The following is a 20,772-nucleotide window of genomic DNA, read 5'->3' as shown; positions in this document are numbered from 1 at the left end:
CATTCCTCTTTTTCTTCTTCTGCTTCTATCACCAAAAAACCCCCACATTAAAATAGCCTATTAAAAAATTACTGTTTACAATACTGCAGGGGGAACTCACCAAATGAGGCCTTCATCCACTTAGGCTTCTCTGCAGTATTTATTTTAAAAAATGAATGTTTAAGAAAGAACGGCAGCTTCAAAACCACATTCATCTGACAGTTTTTTTGGACATTAGAAAAAGAAGAGTAGATAAACAGAATAATCCTATTCCAGTCTTGTTTGGCTTAAACAAAGAGCTCTTTCTTTAACTGCGAGTGTCCTTTTGTATTCTGTATTTCAAGTATTTCATGGCAAGTAGTTATACAGATCGAAGTATCTTGAAGATTGTTGGTCACCTTACAACTGGTCCAATTATAATAACAATTATTTTTAACATCATGAATCTATCCTTGCTGTTGATTGCAGTTAAACATTCACCTATTTATCTGGAGAGTGCAGACCTAGCTTTTTGTATACAGGTATTATCTCCACATTTGTATCTTTGTATTTCCAGATACATATTTACATAACATACAGATTATATTTTTGAGCACTCCTTTCAGCAACATATTGTTTATAAGAAAAAGGGGGTTTTATCATCATCGTTCCCACCTGCACTGTACTTCACATTTGACTTGTTTCTAAAGAAAATAAACCAAAGCTCAGAGTCAGTTTTCTACCGTTTTTTGTTCTGTGAAGAAGAAAACAGGTTGGGTTGTGGGTTGGGGTTTTTTTTGACAGTTCATATTAGAATTCAAAGAAGGCACTTTTCAAAAGCATTTTCATATCCCAGGTATTAGTTGCCAAGCCATATGAGCAAAGTTGTTTAAAAATGCAACTACAAAGCCTAACTGTATACCCTAATCTTGGCTCTAGACCTGAGGCTTTCTCGCTAAGCAAAAATACATGGAAGTAAAAGGTAATTTGCCCAAGCAAGACTAGATGAAAATCAAAGGACTGTCCCTTTAAGAAAAATATATCATCCTTTATCACTCTGAGTGGTTGCATTACAGCTCTACAGCTTTTGTGCTTCAGTTGAGCAAGGTACAGATATTAAGCAGAATGGCACATCACAATAGGACATGAAATGAATTATAGCATAATGAGTGAACACATCTACTGTATTATTATACATAGTCACCTTTTATGTATTATGTAAAAGAACCCAAGCTGAGAGATCTAGCTCATTTTTCATTTCAAAAGAATTTTGTCGAGAGCAGTTATAGTGTCAATTACTTCAGTATCAAATAGCAGATTTTTTGAAAGCTGTAAGGTGCAGGAGGGCCAAGCAGAGGTAAGTACATCACCAGTCACTTGGACAGCACTGATCTTGACACACAGCAACAAAAAGTTGCAACAACAAATTTCGACCCCGTTTTGCTATCCAGCAGCATAACTGCTCTGCTTGGGATAAATGACAACACAGTGTCAGGACTCTGGCAGGCTACACAGAGGCCTCACCAGTGCCTTGGGAGGATCTTCACAGTTATACCCACCACCCTATTTTACAGGTAGCTGCCTGCACTGATGAGGGGTTTTGATTCAGTAAAACTGATGTCCTGTGGAAAATAAGGCAAAGTGAAACAAAACATTCCTTTCCAGGAGGAAATAGCTTTCCCAGCAGTAGCGTGCAAAAATAAGGTTGCTTACAATGAAGAGGGAGGCAGGCTAAAACTGATTGTATCCTTAAAAAGAGATGACAATGTTTTCAGGATTTTGTTACTTCTTCTCAGAACAAAGGAGCATCAGATTCTTCAACTATTGGACACATGTTCAAGCTAATGCCTAGGCCACCCATAGACCATCCTGCACAAGCTCAAACCTATGTCCATCAAAATTTACAGATGCTTATACAGAAAATAATATTTTACCTTAACTTCTTGAATTATAATGGCTCATATGACCTTGTGATGTTTCCGTTGTTTAAAAAAAAAATCAGCTGTAAATAAGCCATCAGAAAAAAACATAACAAACAGTGGAAACTGTACATTATACATGGTGTCTCCAAATGAAAATGATAGGTATTTTTTTTGTTCAGGATAAAATATTTGGTTTATACGTGTCATTCATTTGCAGATTATCTGCACGCAAGTGAAAGGACTATTGAATAGGTGGAACACTTAAATAGGCTAACCATTTTTATATAGCTGATAGTGGTTTAACACCTGCAAGAAATACAGTTCTCTTTAGCGGAGTAACTTCATAATCTTCTATCTACTGAAAACCAAATACATTTTAAGGAAATTATAAATATTCCTTTTATCTTACCATGATACAGAGATTTACTGCAAACATTAACGTACCTACTCACCACACATAATTTATAACAGAGGAAGAGCTTGAAATGCTTTTATGTAAACAATCATAGATTTCCTTATGGTTACTAAAGGGCTGTTTAAAACTCTTTAGTAGCAGGGGACCTTGAAAAACATTGTTTCTAGCAAATCTCAGTGTTTCTTTTAACTTTTGCACAATATTTACCCTGCTGACACCATTTTTGTCTTAAATCCTTACATAAACAATGTCTGTAATAAAAGCAAATATATTTTTACCAGTTTCATATAAAGCGGGCCTTGGAATAGAAATGTAAAGAAAGATATTTGTGTAAATTAATGGAAGCATCTTCCAACTCCTAGAACTCATCGAGTACCTTCAACCATCTCCTTTCACAGAAAATGCCACCTTTACCCTAACTGACAGGACAGAAAATATACAGGACTCCAAATATCATACAACAACCAGACTTCCATAGCTGCCACCACCTGTTATTATAACTGATGAGCAAGGATGTACTCAAAAGAAAAAAAGAGATGCAGTTACACACTTGCTCTATGCCCTCTATTCACATAACAATGTCTAGAGAAGGCTTTCAAATACAATGCAGTCTTTTGTCAAAGTTCACCCATCCAGAATCTGGGTTCAGAAAAGGAGAAACGAGACTCCAGTTGTGATAATCTATTTACTAGAAGGATGCTTAGAGACTCAGAGTAAGCTTAATATTTTAAGTTTCTGGTCTGTCTGGGAAACTACTACAAGCCTCCCTGCTACATTAAGTCTTCCTAAGAGACTAGTACCTCCAAAAGTAACATCATAGTGTGCAGCAAACACCAACTGACAGACATTATGGTATCTCTCAGGGAGGTACCTCATTTTATACATGATTCTGCATAATGAGACACAACGTGCAAGCATACTGGATTCTGGAATATCTATAGATGTGTCAGGTTTTCACACTAGCCGGTCTTTTGACCTCAGATTTCCTGAAGCAAGTATGTCAAAAATATGTTTCTGTCCTTTATGTAATCTTTCACAGAAATAATGTTACCTAGTTTATAAATTAATCCCTAAGTAAAAGATAATAATTACACTTCCCACTTCTAATCCATAGACTAGAGAGCTAATCGCGCTCTACAACTACCTGAAAGGAGGTTGTAGCGAGGTGGGTGTCGGTCTCTTCTCCCAAGTAACTAGTGATAGGATGAGAGGAAATGGCCTCAAGTTGCGCCAGGGGAGGTTTAGATTGGATGTGAGGAAAAATGTCTTTACTGAAAGAGTGGTTAAACATTGGAAGAGGCTGCCCAGGGAAGTGGTTGAGTCACCACCCCTGGAAGTATTTAAAAGACGTGTAGATGAGGCTCTTAGGGACATGGTTTAGTGGGCATGGTGGTGTTGGGTTGACGGTTGGACTCAATGATCTTAGAGGTCTTTTCCAACCTTAATGATTCTATGATTCTATGATATTTATCAACTATATTTTAATAAGGTATAAAAACTAAGTTAAAGTAGCTTCATAGAAAAATTTCCATAGGTTTCAATGGAGGACATTATTGGAATATTTGATTAGGACCCACTGTGGAATAATTGATCCGTTACAGCCATTACAGAAAAAAGAAATATGATTTACATCAGAGTCTAATATCCCACACTCCAACTGAAGTCCCAGTTGTAGGCATATGTAATGTAACAGAAAGCAACATCAAACATGCTTTTAAGATCTTCTAGCTTGGCCAGAATAGGATTGTAGGGGTTGACATTATGTCTCCTAATCCCCAAGACAGCAAAAAAGAGTCCCAGACCCACCATAACCAACTGATGTGAAAGTTTATTATAACAATCAACTGGAAAACAGATTAAAAATTGGCAGTTAGTTCAGAGGGACCTTTAGGCTCAGGGTTCAGTCTAGCTCTCTAGAACCAGCAACCAGGATACAATTCTTTCTGTGTTCTGGTAAAGCACAAAGATCTCAGAGAGGCCCAGGCACTCTACACACAGAACAGAAGGCAATCCTCACATCCAAAGAGGCTGCAACCTAGGAAACAAGATAGGAAAAAGACACAGACACACAGATATGTATCTGATGGCTAGGGTCAATGGCCTGCAATGTTGGCAATAGCCAGCGCACAAGCTCTTGCTCTGAGTTCAGCAGAGCAGGGGACTGAATATGAACTGCCCACCTCACCTAGGGTCACGCCCAGGGTGCCCTCGTGTGGGAAGGGATCTTGTCATTTCAGCAGAAACTGTGGGCTGCCATGAGAAAGTTTCCAGATGAAAATTTGTCTACAATATAAATTTCAATTTTAAAAGTGAATTAGTATCAATTATCTGAGTTTTTCCATGAAGGAAAAACAAAACTTTTTTTGGGGGGTAATTTTAGTTTCTTTTGGGGGCTTTATTTATTCTTTTTGAAGTTTTTAACTGGCTGTAATTTAGAATCAGAGAATCACAGAATATCCCAAGTCAGAAGGGACTCATGAGGATCATCAAGTCCAACTCCTGACTCCACACAGGGCAACCTAAAAGTTAAACCATGTATCTAAGGGCATTGTCAAAAAATTTCTTGAACACCCACAGGCTTGGGACCATGACAGCTTCCCTGGGAAGCTTGTTCCAGGGCTTGACCACCCTCTCAGTGAAAAACATTTTCATAATATCCAGTCTGAACTTCCCCTGATGCAGCTTTAAGCCATTCCCTTGCATCCTATCACCAGACAACAGAGAGGAGACCAGCCCTTCTACTCCGCTCCCCCTCATGAGGAAGCTGTAGGCAGCAACGAGGTTACCCCTCAGTGTCCTCTTCTCCGAGGTGAACAAACCTACTATCCTCAGCCACTCCTCCTAAGTCATGCCCTCTAGTCCTTTCACCATCTTTGTTGCCCTCCTTTGGACACAAAACCATTCCTTTATTAAGGAAAGGTTGCAAAACGAAGTAAAAGACCAACAATAGAAGGACAAACATTGATCCAGTCGGGCTAGTAAATAGGACTATGCAGCATACACACTGTGACTGAGCAGCTTAAACAGTGAATCTGGAACACGAACTCATTTTTTTCCCTAAAGAATATGTTGCCACAAACCAACACTGGGCTAGAGCCACATAGAGATGTGGGGTAAAAGGCAGAAGAATGAAATATTTTCCTTTACCTCCAACCCCACACCTTTAGAACAAATTCAGGAACATTCTTAAAGGAATTAACCCTCACACCCTGTTGTTCAATTATGCCAGTCCTTACAAAAAGAAAAAACAATAATGAAAAGTTTTCTACTTTTTGTTGAGCTGCAAGTACAGCAAACCCAGAAATTGCCAAGCTGCTGAGAGGCTTTGGTTGGACACAATAGAGAGCTGTCCCAAGGAGCTGAAGGGCCTACCTCAAACTTCTTTTTTTTAAATAGAAAAAGAATATCACGAAGCGATATAAAAGACAAAATTCCTTTCCTGAAAGGCTCACTGAGACTATAGCTCAGAGAAAGGGCATATCTAAGATGAGGTGGCCATGGCCGAGAGAAAAGCCCTTGTAAGGACTCAGAAAGCTCCCATTTTACAACCAATCCAGGCCACAATTGTTTTAGATGCTTTAGGGCAAAGGCAGACTTCCTTGTCTCTCATGCCATTACCACAGGCATGGGAATGCCCCTAAGGCTGGAATTCATAGAGCTGCAGGTAGGATGCAGTGGGAGGAGACCACCAGATCATGTGAGGGTGAAAGCCATACAGTATGCCCCTGAAGTCAGAGTCCCTCTGTACCCAGGCAGCTAGGACTGCCAGGCGGAAAAGACTAACGGTATGCTCCTTAAGTATCAAATATTTCAGTGCCACCAAGGTGGGTCAATATTTCGGTAAGAGATAACAAGAGAAACCTAAATGCTCCACGATCATTTCATGTCCTTCCTTCTCAAGAAATCTTACTCCCACAGTGTGAACGACTGGGTTGGGAAACAGATGACAATCCCAAAGGATTATGAAAACCTGCTCACATGACCAAGTGCATCATGGAACACATCCCTACTAACAATAAGAAGCAGCTAACCTGTATTTTCAAAAGAATATGGAGTTACTTATCCCTTAGTGTGTATGCTTTCTCTGCTAAGTAGCTGCCTCCCACCAGTCCAGCAATGGCTGGAATTCAGTAATAAATAGTTTTCCCTGGACTGTGCCTGTGGTTTGTCAAGTGCACTGGACAAAGGTCCTATATAAATGTCACTAGTTATTTTAGGTGATTCCCTAAGGGAAAGCTGCTATAAATGATGTAAGGACTAAGTGTTACCATATAGCTAGCAGTAGTCACATTATCCTTTTAGGTCTCCAGAAAAGTATTCAGCAGTCTGCTCTCATAAGCCATTGCAACAGAGTCATGAAAAGTTACACAGGAGTGACCAAGCACAGGTGCCTGTGCTCTGTTATGTACATTCAAGATGCAGGAAAACAGAGGGTTGTCCTTCTCTGTTGATTTGTTGGGTTTTTTTTTTTTAATATGGCAGATACAGTCAGCCTCATTACTATTTTCTGCATAAGAAAATTCAGCCATCCATTTGTTTCACTTCTTCTGGGTGTTCACCTACCGACCTGCGGCAGTCCAGTTGGGTACCATTCCAGGTACCTAACTTCAATTGCATCAGACTTTTTTTTCCATACCTAAAACTGGTGTGAAGCCACAAAGAACTCAGTTCACAATTTTTGTGTGTTGTTAACACTGCACATTGGCACATTAAACAAGTTCTTTGAAAAGCTATGCAGGATGGCCGACAACAATTTCTCTGGTGGACTGATGTTCAGCTTCAGAAAATACTGTTTGGGAAAAAAAAAAAAAAGGGAGAAAAGAAAGAAAAGAAAGAAAGAAAGAGAGAAAGAAAGAAAGAGAGAAAGGAAGAAAGAGAGAAAGGAAGAAAGAGAGAAAGAGAGAGAGAGAAAGAGAGAGAGAGAAAGAAAGAAAGAGAGAAAGGAAGAAAGAGAGAAAGAGAGAAAGAGAGAGAGAGAAAGAGAGAGAGAGAAAGAGAGAGAGAGAAAGAGAGAGAGAGAAAGAGAGAGAGAGAAAGAGAGAAAGAGAGAGAGAGAAAGAAAGAAAGGGAGAAAGAAAGAAAGGGAGAAAGAGAGAAAGGGAGAAAGAAAGGGAGAAAGAAAGGGAGAAAGAAAGGGAGAAAGAGAGAAAGGGAGAAAGAGAGAAAGAAAGAAAGAAAGAAAGAAAGCAAGAAAGAAAGAAAGAGAGAAAGAGAGAGAGAGAAAGAGAGAAAGGAAGAAAGAGAGAAAGGAAGAAAGAGAGAAAGGGAGAAAGAAAGAAAGGGAGAAAGAAAGGGAGAAAGAGAGAAAGAGAGAAAGGAAGAAAGAGAGAAAGGGAGAAAGAGAGAAAGAAAGAGAGAAAGAAAGAGAGAAAGAAAGAAAGAGAGAAAGAGAGAAAGAGAGAAAGAGAGAGAGAGAAAGAAAGAAAGAAGGAAGGAAGGAAAGAAGGAAGGAAGGAAGGAGGGAAGGAAGGAAGGAAAGAAGGAAGGAAGGAAAGAAAAGAAAGAAAAGAAAGAAAAGAAAGAAAAGTTAGTTGATATGAAACAACTCTCACAGTGATCCATCAAGCCTGTACACACATGTTCACATTCCTCCAGCTGCAGAATTGGCCAGCCCAAAGTATACAAATACTTGTGGCAGGATTAGAAATTTTCCTTTTGCTAGGCATTAAGAAAAGAAATGCCTGATCTAGAAGACAAGGCTAGTAAAATTTAGCCTGGTGTGAGAAGGCTGCCTGTGTTTCACATGGAACAATTTGGCTTTTAATACCATTTTCCCCTACTTTTCCTGACATGGTAAGTGAAGGGATCCTTGGCAATCCTTGTCCTCAAGCCACATCTCTCTCAGCAGTGCACAGTAGCAGCCAGTACAACTGACCACACTGAGCTGTAATCATCTTGCCTCCCTCCTGTGCAGCCAAAATCATCTTCCCTCTCTTCCCTTGCTGTTATTCTGAGCAGCTTACAGCTCAGAATACAGCTTACAGCTGCAGCCAGGGACACTCCACTGAACACAAGTGCTATGGACACGACCAGCAACAGACATGGAGGAGAAACATCTGCCATATCTCCAAGCTCAAAAAAATCCAAACACTTTGACTTATAAAATAAACCAGATCACCTGTCTGGGCTGATGGAGTACAAACCCAGCGACTCTAAGTAAGCTGGAACACGCTGCATTAGAGCTTGAATAATGTGCAGTTTTCTTTTTAACTATTGTTTTTAGATAAGCAGTGTCATAATAAATAGACCTAGGGAGAAGTGCTCATTTTTCAGCTGCAGAGAAACACTCCAAATGAGTGTTTTCTGTTTGACAGCCCTTCTCTCCCACTCTCTTCACCCACCTTCCCTCCTCTCCCTCCCTCACACCGAACTTTTTTTCAAAATAAACATTCCTTCATTCCATTACCATTATACATCCTTTATATATGCAGGTCAAGCACGTAGGAAGGACTGAAAGAGACCTATGGGCTATGGACACCAATGCCCTGTTATCACATGCACCTTGTCATAAATGTATCGTGCTCCATCTTAAAAGCAGTCTGCTATTTTCTCGGTGGTCTCTGGATTACAAACCCACTCCAGGGCCTCCCTGCTCTAACAGGAGCCTCTTTCATTCCAGGCTATACTGTTTTCCTCACTTGTTTTTCACGCTAGCATTATCTTTTAGTGGTAATATCTTTTCACCCTTGATGAATAGACATTTGAAGCATTTTTAGATGACTTTTGTATCTGCTCTTGGTCTGCCACTTTGCTAGATTAAAAGGTTGTAGGCTTTTCTTATATGACACATTCTCCATGCCCTTGATTGTCCAGTCCGCCCAGTAGGCCCTTCTCCCTATCAGTCCGATTTTTGATTAAGGTTTTTGAACAAGGGTGACCAGGTTTGTACTCAGTATTCCAGGATAGGTCTCGCCAGTGCCTTGTATAATGGCAGCAATACTTTCCTCTCTCTGAAGCAAATGCCTCTCCTAACACATCCTAGATCACATTTGTCTTTTTCATGGCTGTCTCCCACTGGCATGCTGAGCCTAGCTAGGACTCCCAACTCCTTTTCCTCCTCCGTCATTTCCAGCTGATGAGCACCGGTGAAACTTGGTAAAGCAGAAGGGTCAGCTAGACAGAGTACTGCTCCTTCTGCATCTCTTTATTTAAGACTGCTCAGAGGAAGAAAGAGGCATAAATGAGTCTGTAACAGCTGTCACAGCAGTTGTTACAGCCAGCCAAATCCTGTGAACGCTTCCCATTCCCATTCACTGAGCAACCCCCAAGATCAAGACCAGGCCACGAGTAACAGCATCTTTTGAACGCTGAACACCAACTTCAGGAAGGTTCTCAGCGGGGGAGGAAGGAGTGAGAAAATAGCAGCGGAGTCACACACAACCCCAAAAACCCCTAGGATTTATATAACATAGAGAAGCTATTCTGATTGTTTCTTAAAAGCCTGAATGAAATAAGTAAATTTGCAATGGAGGTGGGAATGTTTTTAATCAGGCAAAGACGTGTGCATAGGGAAATGGGAGGATGACATTAACGGTGTTTTGGAAAAAAGATTTTCACTGAAATATTAACATCACTGTCCACACTGAGGAGATTATACTGTAAAATTAGCAGATTTTTTGTATAATATTGCTTCATGTGTTGGAGAGGAGGAAGCCTGCTAACTATCCTCATTTTTTCACCGTCACTGTTTTTTGTAAGATGGCTAACCATGCCATCATTAATATCACAAGAGGATTCACGTTTGTTTATTCTGAAATGAATGTAAATTGGACTTCATACCTAATACCTTAAAGCCATGCTGAAACACAAGGAAGTCTATTACCTTTATACGATGTATTTTAGGATTTTTTTCTCCCCACTCCAGCAGACTGACAGTTTATAACACAGCGGTGCAACCGCCTCATTTGCACATTTACAGTGCTTGATAAGGGGTTGAAATGTTTGATTCCCCAGAGGTCCTCCTTGTTCTTTCCCCAACAGAAAATGTCTCCCTATATTTCAATACAGCTGTGACAAATTTTTCTAAATAATGGTTATCTAGCCTTTAGATAATGCCTTTTCATGCAGAAGAATGTAAAAACACTTTACACAGGGCTCATGCAAATCATTTCACTACACGCCAGGCAGCACAGAGCAGAGCCTGGAATCAGAAGCGGAGCAGCCCGTTCCGCATGGCACCTCCTGCCCATGGCCCTGGGACCCCACTCATCCCTATGCACCATTTCTTGCATCAAACGCATCCTAAATTACAGTAAAAAAATCAAGACAGAATTGTTGAAACCCCTCAAAGTTTCCCTAGGCCATACTGGACAGACATCCAAATGCATTCAAATATACTGCCAAAAATCCATATTGCTTTTGCTCAAGAAAGGAGGTAACACCTTCGACCACCAAGTCACGCTGTTTTTTATGTCAATAGCACTGTCTAAAACCTGGCTTTTAATAGCAGCCATATCACCTATTCCCATTTATAGCATTAATGTGGATTGTGCCACAGCACATTTGTTATAAAATTCTTCAAGAATAATGACAATAAAACCAAGACAAGCACTAGCGTTGGGGTATTTTTTAAAGAACAGATTTGATTGAAAGGTAAAGATTAGCTTTAAATTCCTCCACCCCTTCTTTTATTTGAATATGAAAAGGAGGTGTAATACAGATGCTTACCTTGATATGACATTAAAAGACAGTTTGGGTCAATATAATTACTGTAGAACAGCAGAATTTTTTTAAAAATCCTTAAATATTTGTACTTACTGATTTTACCCTTCAGGTGCATTTTAGTATTCTGGGGTAATCAGCTAAGTCCAAACCACAGATGCAGAAGTAACTACTAGACAGTCACCCCCTTAATGTATGTACTATGCATACAGTATCATAGGTTAACCCCCCCCCCAAAAAAAAAACAAGAAAAAATGTATTTCTGCAACAACATTTTAGAAGTAACCATGTGAGTCAAAGTGACCCCCCAGAAAAGCCTCTTTGCACTTGACAGCAGGTTTATGGACGTGTTATAAATGTCAGACTACACCATTTTTAATAATAAAAAAAGACACTATAATACTGTTTCCTTGTAACTGGGACAGAAAATCATTTGGTAAGAATAAGAACATTTATTGGTTTTGACATAAAAATTTCTTGCTGTGAGGTGGAAACACTGTACTCCAAATACCGGAAGAAACGTGAAATCTCAAGGGTTATGTTCAGTAATTCTTGGTTCAAAAGCAGATGCGGCAGGTGCATTATTTAAGAGCTTGTCAGAGATGATCTTCTACAGCACGCTACTCCGGGATTCATCTCCTGCTATGCCTGGGAAGGGGATTCTCATATATGGCAGAACTGGCTGGCTGCACATCAAGCCCATACTGACCAACCCTCTTCAATACCACTGTGGTCACTACAAAATGTTAGTATCAGAAAAGGTCTTCAGTACTGAATGCAACTACTCCTCCCACATACCCCACAAAAGAGCAGTTCTTTGGCTGAGCTCTTCGGAGTGCATTTGCTCTGAAAAATTCAGAGCAACATTTTTCTCAGTAGCCATACTTGATGTTCTAAAGCGTATTTTGTATTGCTGTATTCCGTGCTAATTTGGTGCCACAAAGACATAGTATATTCAATGCAAATAAGAAACAATTGCAGCCCAAGCTACTGCTTTGAATTTCCTGACTCCTGCACACACAAAAACTTGAGCATATTTTATTTAACAATTTTTTTTTTTTTGCTTTTCATTCTTTCAGAGCATAAATCCTCAAGTAGAAGCTAGTCACATCAGGATTTCAGTAGGGATGACCACAAATAAACGTAAGAGGCTCAAAGGACCAAACTGTTAAAAACAAACCAAAACAAAACAAAAAACCCCAATCCAAACAGGTTGATTGGGTCCTCTATGCCTTTAGCAGCGAGCTAGATTTTCAGCTGTGTAAGCCATGGGACCACTGCTGTCTTCAGCACAGACGAGCTCATTTGTGCAAAGGATCTGACCTGTGTTTCTGTAGAAGACACTCCAGACATACGTAGACCTGTATAGCTACCTTCCCGTTTCTCTCATGCAGCTATCAACGCTTCAGGAAGAAGAATTTCCTGTGTGTTTTGGGTGCCAGAATGAAAACAAACACAAAATCCAATTTGAACTATTCCAGTACAGACTTAAAAATCCCTCATACAGGAAAATCACAGCCGGTAAAATATATATTTTTTTCTTTTGTACGTAACTGAGTAGCTTAAAAAGAAATAGGAGAGAAAAATCACTTTCAGCTAAAAACAAGCAGGAGAAATATAATTTAAAATTGCATATTTTTAGAAAATACTATTTTGATGGAAATGCTCTCCTTAAACATGTCTATACTGGCCAGTCAGAAAGGATAGAAAGATTAGAAAGAAATGGCTTTCCTAATGTATCATTGCACTAAACAACATTTGAGAGGGGAAGAAAAATACAGAGAAAGCAATGGTTGTACCTTGAATATAGAGTATGCTGGCCACACATTTGTGACAAAAAAAATCTGTAACAAAACATTTTGCACAAAATTGTGCTCTGCAGTGGCAAGAAAAACTAAAGAATGAAAAAGGAAGGTGACCCTATGTATGCTGAACTGAAAAACAGCAAGTAGTTCTGTACCATCTCTCACTTGCACTGAACCCTGAAGGGGAAAAAATTAGGATGATTACACATTTAAATGCAGTAATCCTGGATTAAAGTATTTAATTCTTAGACTGTTTACAAGCCATCAATACAAACATTATTCAGCAGATATATGTCAGGTTGCTTTAAAAGTATACTACTTTGCTGTCAAAACTAGCTCTGGTACAAATTAAGGAGTATGCAATGTTTTATTTTTTTTAAAGGAAAGCTTTATCTTAGGGGTTTTAAGTAATCTCCTATGTCTGAACTACTATGGAAAAATATAACATCCTCTGCAAACATTAAGTAGGTGTTTTCTCTTTTGTTAGCAAATGGAGTACACCCCAGCCTTTCAGATTTTTTAATACCTTTGAAAATAAAAGGTGTCTCCAATATAATAACAGATAAATTATATCTTTTCAACAAGAGTAACAATTAACAAAAAACATCTGTACCATATTTACCTTTACAAAGCATTACTGTACCAAGTAGCACAGAACCTCAATGCAAATGAAAACTTACATTATTCTGGGGGACATCTGGAAAACTCTTCACCGTTAACTCTACGGAAACTGGTAGCTCTGAGAGAAACGTGCCTCTACACTCTCCTCCATCAACAAGTATTACCCAGTCACTCACAGTACAGGTAAATGACCTCATCGGCTTAAGCCTTGTTTCAGCATTTCAAAAAAACCAAAAAAATTCTCAGCCTGGGTTCACGTACCCGCAGTCACCACGGGCTGGCACGTCACAGCAGGACAGGCTTACATGCCTGGGAATTTCCAACACACACAATGTCGCTTTTCAGAAACAGGTTACGGTAGAAAGATTTAATTCCAATTTTCTCTTGGATTTTTTCCATTTCCATTCCTTCTGTTAGGAATAGCACAACTCCTCCCACCCCCCCAACAGTGTATAAATTAATTTCCCCTAGTTCACTTTAGCCTGTGTCTTAACTCAATGGAAGCTGGGTTAACTTCTTGATCTAAAACCAACTGTAGTCAAGAGAAGCCTTTCCACAGGCATGAACAGTTTTTAGCTATGGACAGGGAAACCCAGGTGTGACGCTGCAGTGTAACACCACTCCCCATGTCCTGCTGAGCTCCGCATACTTCAGCAGGTGCAGGAGCAGGAATCGTCCCCAATTTCACTCTCTCCAAGGCATGGGATAACGTAAAGCTTTGTATCAGACAGGAAACTACACAAACAGGAGGTGGCAAACTCCTAGGTGACACGGGCAAAGTCTTGGGGCTGATGCCTCCAAGAGTTCAGACTCACTGCAGTCAGGTAACTTGGGAAACTATAAATTCATTGATTTTGCTAGCTCGGAGAAATTTTGTGAAACTCTACATTGTCTCTCAGTGACAAAACCGCAAAGTATCTGTAGTGGCACGCTCTGTGACTGAACGCCTGCTGTACTTACAGACAGCATTCTGCACACATAACTGAGATTGTCACACGCAAAAAGAATGAGGGAGGGGAAAAAAAATAGAAAAACGCACCTTAGAAGTTACGTATGTTTAATGCTTAAAAGTCTGAATGCACAAACAATAATCTACCATTATAGAAGTACTGGTGGTCAATACAATGCATTAGAACTATGTACAATGACACAGTTTAGTATCAAAATCTTTCTACAATGTAGAATATTACGAAACTGTTAATGACATCAAACACTAAGCACTTAAGACACCATTTTTTGCTACCACATTTGGAACTTCAATGAACAGTCCATTTTAACTTGCAGCATCAATCCATTTCTAGTATGAAATTAAGTAATTTTCTACTTATACAATAAGATTTATCTACACGGGTCTTTTGATTTTGATCCATAGCAGCAAAGGCACTGTACATCAGCAGATCCACAGACTTAAAGATTTTTTTTTAAAGCATTCAAAAAAAAAGTCACAGATCATCGTTTAACAGCAACAACAACAACATAAAAAGATAACACGTTGTCTCTGGCACAATGGCTCAGTCTGCGTCCGTTTTAGGGACATCCAATCAAGACTTGGATTGAACTGCTGGCGAACAAAGCAAGTCCTTATCCCAGTGAGAATCCATTCCTTTTTGTATGTTGGAATGAGTACTCTTGTAAATCCTACCTCAGAGGTCATTGCTTTTGTAGTTTGTATATTGGTAGGCATCCATTCTTATTTCAGTGCAGTTTCCAAAGAACATATCAAATATTTTTCATAATCTCTTGTAATTGAAAAATTGCCCAAAGACACATATCCCCATTTTCAAGGAAACATTGCAAAAGTTTCCAGAAGTAACAAAGGTGATTCTTTGAGGCAACTTATTGTACTCTCTACAATATAACAAAGAGAGGTGTTTATATTAAAAAACCTAGCTTGACACCAAAATGCTTTATGTTTATCAACAGAAAAGCATTGAGAACAAATCTGTACACAAGATGCTATATTAACATTGCAAATATATAAATTAGCACATTCTTACTTAAAGTGAATTTAATTTAGATGTGAACTGAATTTGCCATTCATCACAGGCATGTAGATTACTGGCTACAGTTTGCAATTTCCTAAGTTTCCAAGACTGTCTAAAATAGTTAAGATACAGCATCTTCCCACCGAATAATTATACTGTAATAACACTTAGAGGTCTCATCCAAGAACAGGACTAAAAAATATAACAAAGTTTTTTTTTTTTAAATAGAAACTACAAGTCTATTTAGTGTAACTTTATCTCCTGAACATCCTTCTCCAAGATCCCCAATTTATCCACCTGCAAAAACACAAAGTATACAATGCACCTTTCAAACTAAAGCCGGGCCAGACAGCTTTATTTAGTCAGTTCATTGTTAGAAAGCCTTCTTTAAACAAAATAAATACATTACAGCTATAATACATAATTAAAGAGCCAAGTTCACTGTTAAGTATGCTTATTCCATCTTCTTCCAAGTAGATATCTGACAATTTGGTATCACAAGTTCTTAATGAGCATTCACAAATCAATAGCAAGTTAAGAAGGTAAAAATAAATTCCACAACTGTGATGAGCATTTAAGTTCTCAGTTTAGAAAGAAAAAAAAGGAATATACAGCAAAGTGCTAGGAGAAGGAGTTCTGTCTGCATTCAGATTTGTCTCTAATAAATAACTTCGTAGACTGTAGCTTTCTTGTCCCCAGAGCCAGTGACAATGTATTTGTCATCCACAGAGATATCACAGCTAAGCACAGATGAGGATTCTTTGGACTACAAGAAAAAAAAAAAAAAAGAAGAAAACAGAAAATTACGTCTTTCCAATCCTTCAGTCCAGAAGGGCTTGAAGATTAATGGAAGAGTTTATAGAGAGGGAATACACCGAAAGCTCATTTAAGTATCAGTACTGTTGTGGCAGCTTTTGTTACAAGAATGTTTCTCCAAACTTATTCCACCTAAAGCTCTATGGCACAAAAAACAGGAGCAGAAAGGGAAGTGAATGTTATGGACCTAGAGATAATCTATCAATCAAACAAAAAGAAGCAGTCCTTTCTATATGCTTTACAAGCAATAAGCATTTATTAATATTTTATACGTTAGCTTTTGCATAAAAATGAATGAAAAGCCATCTTCTTCTTCTTCTTCCCTCCCTTTTTTGTTGCAAACCAGAAATCCGTATGGAGAAGCACTACAAAGGCCTAGCCACCCACAGGTATGAAACAAAGAGACTCCACAGAAGTAACTGTATCTCCTCTCACTATTTCCCCAACAGAGAAGACAAAAGCCTTGCACAAAGGCATTTACATTATCAGGGAGGATGCAAATATGAAAAGATACTGTGGTGGAATAGGATGCGCAACAGGGTACAGCAGGTGAATGGGAGACAGGATGCACCAGGATGCAGTAGCTCTGTCTCTCCCAGTTTTTCTGTCTTTTCTGAGATGATGTTATGTATTGTCACATTTTACTTGCTCTTTTAGTGCATGTTTTCTTTACATAACATACATCTACATTCTTTTCTGCCTGTCACTGCAAGAGCTAAACAATTCCCAGTCATGCTAAGTTTTTGCCAAGAAACCTCCGCTGCACTGCACAGGAAGCTTCTTTCTCTTCGCCTCATTAAGAAAGCCGCACTGGGGTTTTAACATCACTTTAAAGGGAAATGTGTTCTTGTTAGGACGATTTGGGCTTTCTGTGGGAGGTGGTTCCAGAGCTGAGTAGCCTCCACTAAGAAAACTGAGACCTCAGCTTTCTCATGTCAAGGCAAAATGCGTCCCCAGAGGCGGAGACATGGCAGGTATCAGTACAGGTGAGACCTGACCATTTAAACCGGAACTCCACTTAACTTAACTCAAAAAATTCCCAGCTTAGAGGTACCTGTAGGTGAAGGAAGAGGAGGACATGCCAAAAATCCCACTTTTCTTTAATGGCACTGAAGTGCCACTAAAATTGGGCACAGAGGGATTCAAGACTATAGAAAGGTTACAACTTCAAGTTATACTCCATGGGGCTCCTCCATAAGGATACAGTCTTCAGCTCAGGAATCTGCCTGTCCAATCCACCGACTTTATGCATCTCATCCAAGAAAAATACACGTGTTGCATATGACTTTCGCTGGTTTAGCTACATTTTGGACCTTCAGTGAATGCTCACCTAACGACATGACTTGGGTACCGTATTACAGCAATACACACAAGAAGATGAGAAAGAAGGGTATTAAAAACAATTTTGGATTAAAGGGCTACTTTATTGTAAGAGCTAAATTACTCAAATGTTAGAAACGACAAAAGCATATCTCTTTAATTACAGACAAAGTCTTAAAGGAACATAGTAATTAGCCAAGAATTTCCATGTAAAACTCCTTAAGCTAATGACAGATCCTGAGATGTGCAGCTCTACTGCACTGTAATGTACGTGGAAAAAAGCTTTTAGGAGATTATTACCTGGAATATACTGGCTCCATAAGGTGTTCTCCAGGCATTAAGAAGATTATCTTTTCCAGTGCTTACAAACCATTTGCCTGCAACAGATAGTTTAAATGTTATTGTTGCATTTTGTTTTCAAGGAATGCACCCCAAGAAACAGATTAATCATAAAAACAATGCACTCACACATTAATGGAAAACATAGCAAAAGAACAGTCACATTTTCATCTGGTTGCACTACGATGTTTGATCATAACATATGCAATTCACACAAAAAAGTCACATAGAATTTTTTAAATAATTTTAATACTTAAATTCAACATCTGATTTTTAACTATACCCCTACTTTCATTTAAAGGTAGTCTTGAACGAATTTCTCAGGAGGGAAAACACTGGCATAGAAAGATTTGCTTACCACAATGAGCAAATTTGAGTGACAACACACAGCTCTCATGAAGATGCAGCTGATACTTGTCCGGCTTAGTTACATGCAGCACCTCGACATTACTGTTCTCCATTCCTACTGCCAACCACTCACCAGTTGGACAATAACCCAGTGAGAAGATCTGGAATTAGCACAGCACATGCTTCAATCAGTAAAGGAATGAGCTTGAGATATTCAGAACCGACTCTTGCTACACTGGTAATGCTATGCAAAAACACATTTTGGTCTACTACAGATTTAAAAACATGATAATCCAATTGCTATAGTAATCAAGATAAATTAGTTCATGCAAACAAGTTAAAACTGTAATAGTAATGCACTGAATCAAGCTATGAAAGTTCATGTCCTAGCTTATCTGACAGCATTTAGAAATATTTTCGTAAAATATTTTTGAAAAAGAATCTACAGAAACGGGAACAGATTGCACATAGGAACACTTTAGTCTGGCAATTCTTTTATAAAAAGGATTCTCCACTACTCTCATGGGAGGAGTACTAATCTGTCAAATAGTCATAATCCAGAAAGATGTTTACCTACCACATCAAAAAAAAAAAAAAAAAAAAAAGTGTGTGAGACTAAGTGAAAAATTCTTTGGAGTTCGCTTTGAGCCTGCTTTCTTTGCTTTAAAAAAAAACCAAACCAAACCAAAAGTGTTTTAGAAAACCATGACAGATTTTTCTTAACATGCCAAAGTTTCTGAGATTGAACCTGTGATGTGAAGTCATGTTGCTGTAGCTGTCTCCCTTCTCTGAGATCCCAGGACCTGACTGTATTGTCCAAGCCTCCCGTCCATAGTTTGGTGCCATCATTAGAAATGTCAATACAGCTTGCTCCATCCGTGTGGCCCTGGAATTGCCTAAAAATATCGAAAGACGATATGCACATTCTCACACTGGAAAGAGTCGGTTCTGAGCATGTATACAAAATACCTCCTTTTTCTTTCAGTCCCTGACATGCAGCCATTAAAGACAACAGTAACGTAGACTCCAATAGCAATCTGAGATTAATATAGACTCTGGGACAACCATGTGAGTTTTGCAATGAATTGATGAAGCAATCAGGCCAGACAGCCAAGCACTAATTTAATTTCAAAAAGCACACTTCATGAGACAGATACTCAGGATCTTTGCGGCTGACTGTGTGATACCCACTCTTTGACTGAAAATACCCCACTCCCCCCGAAGAAAAGTGGCATGATCGTCAAAATTCATTTAGTTTAAGAAGAATCTCCAGGTCACCAGGAAAACCTGGAAAAAAAAGAGCAGTCTAAATGGGACTACATCAGGGAGTAGAAGTCTACCTTTACATGCAGTACTGATATATTACATATAACAACATACACGCAGTGCAGCGCACAGAGAACCTCTGTATGACTGGTTCCTAGCTTGCTGTTGAGCAGCAACCCGTGCTCCTAAGACACTAAGTTTGCAATGCAGTAATTTACACACATCTTTACCCAAGACATATTTGATGGAGCGCTGATTAAAGAGACTGGAGTGTGAGCACAGTGTATTACACGGAAACAAAGGAAAACATCTGTTCGAAGAACCTACAGCAGTGTCAACACCAGCTGATCTTAGGAAATTATAGTTATGAGCTGCTCAACAGGCCTGGAATTATGAAACTCTCAAAACCTATAAACAATTATATAGACTTTTGTCAAGGTATTACCATGGCTATTGCCTAGCAATGAAATACTGGAAGCACCTATGCAAACACCATGGAGAAAATAGCATATGTATGCAGAAGACCATGTAAGGCCATGTCTAATTAATTCTTCACAACCTCATGATCCAGTTCCGTCAACCTACCTTACTAAAGTTTGGTTATGCAGGTCCCACACTGCAATGTTCCCATCACTACAGCAAGAGAAGCAGACCTTGGAATCGGGGCTGATAGCTAGGGCATAGCAAGCTGGAGCAGAAGATGTCAGCTCTGCTTTGATGCGAGGAGTTGGAGCTGCCAGGTCCCAAATGGATAATGTGCTGGCTTCCCCACCAACAATCAGGGTGCGGCCGTCGGGGAGCAATCTGCAGGAACGGATGTAGTTATCTCTGTTCTGTGGAGACAGAAGCCATCAAGAGATTACTCATGAGGAAAGGAAAACAGCATTAACATGAGAGCAGAAATCCATAAAAGTATTGTATTCCCTCCTGGTTTTAATGAGCCATTTATACTTATGACAATGATAAAGTGTATTAATGCCAGAAAATTACATGACATTAGGGAAGTACTTAAACTTGATCTACAAAATTCAGTAGTGAGAGATATTTAATCTTAATTAGCATCAAAACGCAAAGACCTGAACCCAGCCCAAAACAATTCAAGATAGCTATATTCGACAGCTTGTGTAGAAAGTTATATTTTCATACTCTGTTTATTTCAGCACATTAACCTCTCGGCATGGGGGAGTACCAAATTCCCTGCACACTCCCCCCAGCTCTGTTCCAGTGAGACTTGCTGCCACCATCTAGGAGATGTCAGAGGAAAATATTTGGGCAGTTTTCTTCATTTGTGTAGCAACTTCTGTAGCAATTCATTA

The 20,772-nt window shown here is 39.1% G+C and overlaps 1 protein-coding gene across 1 annotated transcript in view; it reads right to left on the bottom strand.

Annotated features, from left to right (window-relative positions):
* Nucleotides 1-14,417: 14,417 nt before the first annotated feature.
* Nucleotides 14,418-20,772, bottom strand: part of TLE4 (transducin-like enhancer of split 4) — a 170,455-nt gene continuing 164,100 nt past the window's right edge. The window contains exons 15-19 of the mRNA XM_009328188.1: nucleotides 20,042-20,289; nucleotides 18,939-19,086; nucleotides 18,201-18,351; nucleotides 17,804-17,880; nucleotides 14,418-16,133 (exon numbers count right to left, since the gene is read on the bottom strand). Coding sequence (XP_009326463.1) covers nucleotides 16,026-16,133; nucleotides 17,804-17,880; nucleotides 18,201-18,351; nucleotides 18,939-19,086; nucleotides 20,042-20,289 — 732 coding nt within the window. The 3' untranslated portion in view covers nucleotides 14,418-16,025. The remainder of the gene's footprint in view (nucleotides 16,134-17,803; nucleotides 17,881-18,200; nucleotides 18,352-18,938; nucleotides 19,087-20,041; nucleotides 20,290-20,772) is intronic.

Source organism: Pygoscelis adeliae, unplaced genomic scaffold, assembly GCF_000699105.1.
Source record: "Pygoscelis adeliae isolate BGI_AS28 unplaced genomic scaffold, ASM69910v1 Scaffold45, whole genome shotgun sequence".
In the NCBI taxonomy this organism is placed as follows: Eukaryota; Metazoa; Chordata; class Aves; order Sphenisciformes; family Spheniscidae; genus Pygoscelis; species Pygoscelis adeliae.
This window is presented reverse-complemented; position numbering and strand designations above follow the sequence as displayed.